Genomic DNA, 9,128 nt, shown 5'->3' on the forward strand with positions numbered 1-9,128 from the left:
TGCACCCTTTTCTCCTATCAGCTGAGACCTGTTCTAGAACTGTGTTTACTGTTTTGTAACTCTTTTATTAACTTTGCTGGTTATAGTGCAATGAAATGTACTCATCTTAAATGTACAGTTTGATACTTGTAGACACATAACGTATGTCCACTTAACCACCAGCACCAGATGCAGAGCATTTTTATCACTTGTTTTTGTGGGGTGGTCTGCTCAGCAGTCCTGGGCAATTGGGTTGCAGTTGGCATGTCTCTGCCCCCTCTCCCTACTCTGGTCATGGTGGGTATGGACTTGGAGGCTGCTGGTTGATAACTGCGAGCTACCTAAACGCCCCACAAACTCCTTTCACTCTATTTCCAGATCCACCCTGAACATTTCAGTATCATTTGGAGTCTCCTGTAGGCTTGCCTGTATGAGGCAGTGAACCTGAGTGTTGTACTTCCTTATCTTTCTCAGTATAAATTAGTAAAAAGGTGCTTCATTTATGTGTCTAAGCCAGGCTATGACTCTAGAAGGTCTAGTGGGAAATAGTGGTCTGGACAAAGAGTATTGTCAGTAAATGGGGTTGAAGGACTTGAGCTCAGGCCAAGAAGTTCTGAAGCTGTGCTGTGACCTTGCTGGTCTCTCTTTCAGTATGTAGAGCAGAAGGACTTTGCCCACCTTGGCCTGGAGCCCATCACCTTGCTGCAGCAGACCACCTCCGGCCTGGCACACCTGCACTCCCTCAACATTGGTAAGAGGCACCTCTTTGCAAGGCCAAGAACCCAGATGGGGCAGCTAGCTGGCCTTCAGGTGAGAAAGGAGTGTGTAAGTGTTTTTTGACAAGTTGTATGGGAACTGAGGGAGGGCCTTGGCTAGTTAAACAACTAAGCATTTTGAAGATGACAGCAGGTATGTAGGTCTGCCCTCCTAGGAGGCTAGGGTTGCTCATGGTAGCATTGAATGAATTTGGAGTTCTCTCTTAGTTCACAGAGACCTGAAGCCCCACAACATCCTCCTCTCCATGCCTAATGCACATGGCAAGATCAAGGCTATGATCTCTGACTTTGGCCTCTGCAAGAAGCTGGCAGTGGGCAGGCACAGTTTCAGCCGCCGCTCTGGGGTGCCTGGCACTGAAGGCTGGATAGCCCCAGAGATGCTGAGTGAAGACTGCAAGGAGAACCCTGTAAGTAATGGGCACAGCCCTCAGAAGACCACAGAACCAGGGGTCAGTGAGCCGGCTCAGCAGGTAAAGGCACTTGCTGCCAAGCCTGATAACCTGAGTTTGATCCCCAGCATCCTTCCTTGTGGAAGGGGAGAACCTGCAAGTTGTCTATTAACTCCACATGCATATGTGCAAACCACACGCAAACGTATACACACTACACACAATAGATATATGGGAAAAAAATTTTTTTAAAGAAAACTACAGAACTACTCCATTATTTCTCAAGAGTCAGAACCTTCAAATTCTATGTTTGGGGGCCAGGACACTTGCGATTAGAGAACATTCCTTTAAAGCTTTTCCGTGAACTTCCCATATTGTCTCGTTTTCTGATACATACATGAGAGAGATGGGTGTGAGCGATTGTCTTCTTCCCCCTAATCCTTCCAGTCTCTTTTAAAAGCACTGTTTTCACTGGGGAAGCTGGGAAGTCAGGACTTTTGTTTGAACAAACCTTCAGTTTTCATCATTGCTTAGGTTTGTTTTATTTTCCCAAACTTTTCAGAATTTCTAGACATGCAAAAATTTGAAACAATATTACGGTGACCTGTGTACTTCCACCTAGATTCAGTGTTTGTTAACGTTCTCTGACCTGCTTTGTCTTCATCTACTTACCTATTTACAATTTGAATATAAGGAGCAGGGATCCCAGCCCTTCACCCCTACGTGCTGCAGCACTTGTCTCCTAAGAGCAAGTACCTTCTACCTCACCACCCTCTCATTGTCACCCTAAACAGCCATCCTGTTTCCTAATACTTAGTTCATATTCACATTTTTCCAGCTAGTCCTCAAATCTTACATAACTAGGCTTTGTATACCAGAACCCCCTGAGTGTTTTATGTTGCATTTGACTATACCTCTAAATTCTCAGCAGCCTCCCTACTCATTCAGTTCCCCCTAAAATACCTCATTCTAGGCTGCTTTGCTTGTTTCCTCATGATCATGCTTAATAGCTCTCTCTCTCTCTTTCTCTCACTCTCTGTGTCTGTGTGTCTGTGTATTCTTTATATTTCCTGTGAACTAAAAGTCTAGAGGCTTGATTAGGAGAAATGTTTGATGTAAGAATAGATCAGGAGTTATTGTCAAGAAGTATGTGATGACAGATTGTGGGTTTTTTTTTTTTTTTTTTTTTTTTTGGTTTTTTTGAAGCAGGGGCCCCCTGTAAGCCCCAGCTGTCCTGGAACTCACTATGTAGACCAGGCTGGCCTTGAACTCACAGAGATACTCCTGCCTCTGTCTCCCAAGTGCTGGGACTACAGGCGTGCTCTACCACGCCCAGCAGATTGTGCTTTTTAACATTACCTACTCCGATTAGCGATGCTAATTTGGGGTACCTGTACCAGCTGATCCCTCCATTGTATCAAGTAATATGCAGAAGGCAGCACTTGGCAGGCATTTGCCCAGTGGCTTTCATCTGTTGATGATCTAACCTAAAGCTTCAGTGCATGAAACTCTTCTACATTTACTAGCTAACATTTTGATGTAAAAAGTGGTTTTATTTTTCCTCCCTTCCTCTTCCTCTTGTTTGTTTTTTTCCTAAAACATTATGAATTCAATTATTTTTTTTGTTGCTTTTTTGAAACAGAATATGTTAGTTACTTATTGCTATGACAAAATACCTGACAAAAACAACTTAAGGAAGGAAAGGTTTATTTTGCCTCACAGTTTGAGAGTTGGGAAGGGATGGCAGCAGGGGCAGGAGCACTAAGCTGACTGCATTGCATTTGAAGTCAGGAAGCAGAGAGATGAATGCTGGTGCTCAGCTTGCTTGCTTTTATTTAGTCTGGGACCCTAGCCTGTGGGATAATGCCTCCCACATTTAGACTCAGTTAACCTTCTAGAAACACCCTTATAGATGTGCCCAAAGGTGTGTTTCCATGATGATTCCAAATCCAGTCACTCTCCTGTAGCCAAGGCTGACCTTGAACATCTGATCCTCCTTCCAACCACCTCCCAAGTGCTAGAATTACAGGTGTATATTACCACACCTAGCTTAGGACTCAGGGATTTTTAAATGGTGTAATAATCAACTGTAGCCCCCCACCCCCATTTCTTACTTTAATTTTTTTTTTTGTCTTTTTGAGACAGGGTCTCCCTGTAGCCCCAGCTGTCCTGGAACTCACTGTGTAGACCAGGCTGGCCTTGAACTCACAGAGATCCACCTGTCTCTGCCTCCCGAGTGCTGGGATTAAAGGCGTGCGCCACAACGCCCAGCTAAAATTTTTTTAAAATTTATTTCTATTTTATGTGTCTGAGTGTTTTGCCTGTGTACCATATGTGTGCAGTGCCTGCAGAGGCCAGAAGATGGCATTAAATCCCTTGGAACTGGAGTTATAAACAGTTATTAGCCAAACCCCAATCCTCTGCAAGAGCTGCCATTGCTCTTAACTGCCAGGTCATCTCTCCTGCCCGAAGCCTAGCTTTTTAACCCCCTTACTGCCGAGTCTTACCCAGTTCTCTTAGATGTCTTTCCAAGTTCAGCTTACTTCAAACTTGGAAACACTCATATTTGGTCAGCTTAGGGAATACTCAAAGGACAAAACAAGTGGCAATTACAGTGTTTGAGAAGAACATTCAGGCACCTGTCCCCCATCTCAGATTTGATCAGTGTCTGCCTGAGGTTTAGAACTAGAAAGCCTGAGTCTTGCCCATCAAGGGACTCTGAACTTGTCCTCAGTCTTTCTGTCCATATCTTCATCTGGGGAGACAGCTTTTGCTATGCTTACCCCACAAGCCTGTCGTGGAGCTGAATGTGCTGTATTGTTCAGGAATGTTTCTACTAGTGTGGAAAGCAATGGGCCCTAGGCCTTCTGCCACATCTGGTAGAGAATCTAAGGGGTGGAGCCTAGCAGTGAGAACTCAAGCCATATTCAAGACCCTTAGTGTTATGTACTAAGTAGAGTGAACCTTAAAAAGAAGCTTATGGGGAGGGAGTTGGAGGGATGACTCAGTGGTTAAGAGCACTAGCTGCTCTTACAGAGGACCCAGGTTCAGTTCCCAGCACCCACATGGGGGCTAACAGCAGTCTGTAACTCCAGTTCCCGGGATCCAATGCCCTCTACTGTCCTCTGCAGGCACTGCATGCATGTGGTGTACAGACATACATGCAGGCAAGGCATTCATACACATAAAATAAAAAATAGAAATTAAAAAATTTTAAAAGAAGCTTATGGATCAGCAAAATGGCTCGGCAGGTAAAGGTGCTTGCCAACTCTGATCACCTGAGACCACATGGTGGAAGGAGAGAACCAACTCCTGCAGGTGCCCTCTGACCTCCACATGTACACTGTGACACATGTGGGTGGGTGGGTATGCACACACACAAATAAAAATGTAAAAAATAAAAAGCTCAGCTACACCAGGTAGATGCAGTGTTTCCAAGGGATAAAAGAGACATGATCAGATTATGTCAAAAACCTCATTGGAAGCCTGTCAGATAGTGTCTTTGTGGGGCTACTTTTGAACTGAAACTTCCTTTCACTTACTAGCAATGTTTAGATACTCACTGTATGCAGACACCTTCCAGGCTCTGGATACAATGGGAGCATAGAGATCCTGCCAATGAGGCCTTTGCTATCAGTTGGATAAAGAATAATAGCTCAGAGAGAGCATTCCATGGGCCAAGAGCTGTTTTGTTTTGTTTTTTTGGTCTTTTTGAGACAGGGTCTCCCTGTAGCCCCAGCAGTCCTGGAACTCACTATGTAGACCAGGCTGGCCTTGAACTCACAGAGATCCACCTGTCTCTGCCTCCCAAGTGCTGGGATTAAAGGCCTGCACCACCATGCGTTGCACTTGTTTTGCTTTTTTAATGTGTATGTATGTATGCCTGAATGCATGTATATGCATCACATGCATATAGGTGCCTGCAAAGGCCAGAAGAGGCATTAAATCCCCTGGAACTGGAGTTACAGACTGTTAGCCGCCATGTGGGTTCCGGGCACCAAACACACGTCCTCTGCAAGAGCGCTCTTAACCACTGAGCCATCTCTGTGCTGTGTTAAGTGGCTCTTTTCATGTCAGCATGTTGAATCTTCCCCTCAGCACACTCATGAGGAATTCATTGCCTTTGTCCTCATATACATGTGAGAAAACAGACACAGAGTGGTCAAGGGCTTCTGGCTGGCAAGGGGCAGAGCCAGCATCCCAGGTTGCTGGCCCCTAAGCCAACAACCTTAACTTCAGTCAGAATACTGGGGCAGCACTGTAAGGTCGCCCTTGCTTCTCTAGGCAATTTGCATCCATCAGCCATTTTTCCTAAGACACTGTTTTGGGGGAGGGGCTGATGTGGAGTCAGGGCTGTGAGTGAGGTGACAGCTGTCTGAGGCCTCTCCCACTCTGCATTTCTTTCAGACCTACACAGTGGACATCTTCTCTGCAGGCTGTGTCTTCTACTATGTCATCTCTGAGGGTAGCCACCCTTTCGGCAAGTCCCTGCAGCGTCAGGCCAACATCCTCCTGGGCGCCTGCAGCCTTGACTGCTTCTGCTCTGACAAACACGGTGAGTAGGTGGCCCCAGTGGCAATCCCTTCACCCAGCTGCTTCCCTGGGCTTTAGGAAATGCTGGCTTGTGCAGAACCAATGGGGGCTGGCTAGGATCACCCTTGGAGCATTGAGAAGATCTCAAGTTCCTCCAGATCACCAAATGGCCTGGGCAAGGCCCCCTCTGGAGACCTTTCTTTCCTATATTGTGATCAGAAGGCATCTGCACTGGCATATGGGAAGACTTGCACTCTGTGAACTGGACTCTTCTGTGTGAGGGCCGTGGTTACAAGACACAGTGTGTCTAGTAGCAGATAGACAAGTTCTGTCCTTGCTCCTCTGACTTGGGTCAATAAGTACTTCTTCCTGACTGGGAAATACACTGGGTCGTATTAGGCCATGGCACCCCAATGCTGCTATTTGAAAAGAATTAAACCTAAATTATTGTTTTTTTTTTTAATTATTGTTTTTCTTATTCATTGTAGAAAAACACATTAGCATAATGACCCATATTTCCATTCTACAAGGGTAAATATCTCCTGTCAGTGCCTTTCTGATCATATATATATATATATTTTATAAAAATGGGGTTATGGGCTGGCAAGACGGCCCAGCAGATAAAGGCACTTCCTACCAAGCTTGGAGGCCTGAGGTCAGTCCCTGGGACCCACATATAGGAAGGAGAGGACTGACACCCATAAGTTGTCCTCTGATTTCCCCACACACGCTGTGTCATACATATGCCTCCTTCCCCCCAACTAATAAATAAATAATAAATAATAAATAAATAAATAATAAATAAATAAATTTTTAATGGGGTTAAAAGAGGTGGTGAAACATGCCTGTAATCTCAGCACTTAGGAGACTGAGGCAAGAGAATTTCAAATTCAAGACCAGTCTGGAATACATAGCAAGTTCCAGGTCAGCCTGAGCTAATAGGTTCCCAGTGGGGAAAAGTGAGGTTAAATCACACATATGCTTTGCAGCAGGCTCAGTTTTCATCTTCATGTTTATGTTTTATGTTTTATGAGACAGGGTCTCTTTGTGTAGCGTAGGCTGGCTGCAATCTCCCAGTGTAACCCAGGCTGGCCTCAAAATCATGATCTTCCTGCCTCAGCCTCCTGAGTACTGGGCACAAGCCCATCATGTGTTATTCTGAGTGTCTTTCTATATCTATCCATATTTAGCCCAGCCTCATTTTAGCAGCTCACTGTCTAGAATCTTAACCTCTAGTACAGATAATATTTTTAAAGATTTATTATATATATATTTTTAATGTTTTATTTTATGTGTATGTGTGTATTGTCTGCATGTATGTGAGTGCACCCATGTCTGAGTGCACCCGTGCCGTGCAATGCCGCGGACGTTAGAAGGGAGCGTCGCATTCCCCTGGAACTGGGGTTAAGGACGGTTCATAGCCGCCATGTGGGTGCTGGGAATTGAGCCCGGGTCCTCTGCAAGAGCAGTCAGTGCTCTTAACCGCTGAGCCATCTCTCTAGCCCCTTATCATATATTTTTGATGTGTCTTGAGTGTTTTACCTGCCTGTATGTGCACTACATGTTGCACTCAAGGAGGCCCTGGAACTGGATGGTTGTGAGCTGCTATGTAGGTGCTGAGAACTGAACCAGGATCCCCTAGAAGAGCAGCAAGTACTCCTAACTGCTGGTCCTTCTCTCCAGCCCCTAGTACTAGATAGTTTTAATTACTACTTTTCACAAACCACATAGTAAAGATCACTTACCAACTGAAGTTTGGCGTGGGTTCTTCATTGTTTTGTTGGAATCAGTTCTGTAGCAGAACCTTGTATCAAAGGGCATGCAGGACATTGGGAGATGGCGCAGTCTGTTAAGTGCTTACCATGCAAGCATGAGAATTTGAATTTGGATCCTCAGCACCCATGTTTAATACAAAACAAAACAAAACAAAACAAAACAGGTAGCACAGACCTATAATCCCAGCACTGGGGAAGCAGAGACAGGAGGATCCCTAGGGCTAACTGGCTAGCCAGTCTACCTGAATCAGTGAGCTCCAGGTTCAATGAAAGACTGTCTTAAAATTACATAAGGTGGCCAGGAGTAGTGGCACACACCTTTAATCACAGCACTTGGGAAGCAAAGGCAGATGGATCTCTGTGAGTTCAAGGCCAGCCTGGCCTCCATAGCAAATCCAGGCCAGCTGTGGCTACAGGGAGACCCGTCTCAAAAAGACCTAAATTAATTAATTAATTAAAAATAAGTAAATAAATAACAAAAAGGCTTTTTTTTAAAAAAAAAAAATTACATAAGGTGCAGAGCAGCTGAAGAAGATATTTGACACTGACCTCTGTCTTCCACAAACATGCACACACCTGAGCATGCACACACATACACACCAAACACACACATAGAAGGGTGAGACATGCAGACATTTAAGTTTTTTGATATTTAATTTGGTTATATGCAGGAAATAATGGGTTGTTCCTTTTTCTCCTTTTTAGAAGATGTCATTGCTCGTGAGTTGATAGAGAAAATGATTTCGATGGACCCCCAACAGCGACCATCTGCAAAGCGTGTGCTAAGACACCCATTCTTCTGGAGCCTGGAAAAGCAGCTGCAGTTTTTTCAGGTGCCTGTGTTTGCTTCTCCATTGAGATCTTTATGTCTTCAGACCTTGAAAATGTAAAAAGGGCAAAAAACAGAACAAATGACCCATAGCCTGTGATTAAGACAAACATGGTTGACATTTACATTAGGCAGGATTCAGCATATGTGTATTATAAAGCAGGAGCTCTGGGATGGCTTGCATGGTCTAGGCTAGGCTAAGTATTCCAGCAGTGGCCTTCTGCATACCACAGATAATGAGAGATGATACCTGTTCAGTGCACAAAGCTGAATGTCTCAGTATTTCCAATCTAGTGCTGAAGACCTGCAAGATTCCTAGAGAGCCGCTGGGTTTTGAACCTCTCTGTAAGGCTGAGGAAGCTGGGTTCTGATGTCAGCGGGGGATAGCAACAGCAGCAGTAATGAGATAGATGTGCTTAGCAGCAAGAAGCAAAGGCAAGCAAGACTGCTTTTTTCTCAGACCTCTTTGTCTCTGGGCTACCTGTCAGAAGGTGTTGCCTACTCTGGGGGACGGTCTTCTGCCTTCCATTGATCTTCTCTGGATATACTGTTATAGACCCACCCAGAGGTGTGCCTTAATTGATTCCAGATCTGATCAAATTAACAATCAAAATTAACAGTCACAACATTAAAATTTTTTTTCATACTAACAAAAGTGGAACTGGGATCAAACTATATATACCGTGTTAGAGCCTGCGTTTTCAAACTGTACACATAAGTATTTAAGTACGTTAAAATTATAAAATGTTAATGACTATAGCATTCTATTATATGAATGTGCCCTAATCCTTGAACTTTCTTTTACGAAATTTCTTTTATTTCTTTTATTTTTTATTCTATTTTATTT

The 9,128-nt window shown here is 44.3% G+C and overlaps 2 protein-coding genes across 2 annotated transcripts in view; one reads left to right on the top strand and one right to left on the bottom strand.

Moving 5' to 3' along the window:
• Positions 1-9,128, top strand: part of Ern1 (endoplasmic reticulum to nucleus signaling 1) — a 103,270-nt gene that overhangs the window by 83,213 nt on the left and 10,929 nt on the right. Inside the window, exons 16-19 of the mRNA XM_008846579.3 lie at positions 631-730; positions 963-1,162; positions 5,552-5,699; positions 8,158-8,285. Coding sequence (XP_008844801.1) covers positions 631-730; positions 963-1,162; positions 5,552-5,699; positions 8,158-8,285 — 576 coding nt within the window. The remainder of the gene's footprint in view (positions 1-630; positions 731-962; positions 1,163-5,551; positions 5,700-8,157; positions 8,286-9,128) is intronic.
• The window catches only part of Prr29 (proline rich 29), a 41,468-nt gene continuing 40,600 nt past the window's right edge, over positions 8,261-9,128 (bottom strand). Inside the window, exon 6 of the mRNA XM_008846574.3 lies at positions 8,261-8,329. Within this exon, the coding sequence (XP_008844796.1) occupies positions 8,316-8,329 (14 nt within the window). The 3' untranslated portion in view covers positions 8,261-8,315. The remainder of the gene's footprint in view (positions 8,330-9,128) is intronic.

Source organism: Nannospalax galili, unplaced genomic scaffold (genome assembly GCF_000622305.1).
Source record: "Nannospalax galili isolate Female #2095 unplaced genomic scaffold, S.galili_v1.0 scaffold1023, whole genome shotgun sequence".
NCBI lineage: Eukaryota > Metazoa > Chordata > Mammalia > Rodentia > Spalacidae > Nannospalax > Nannospalax galili.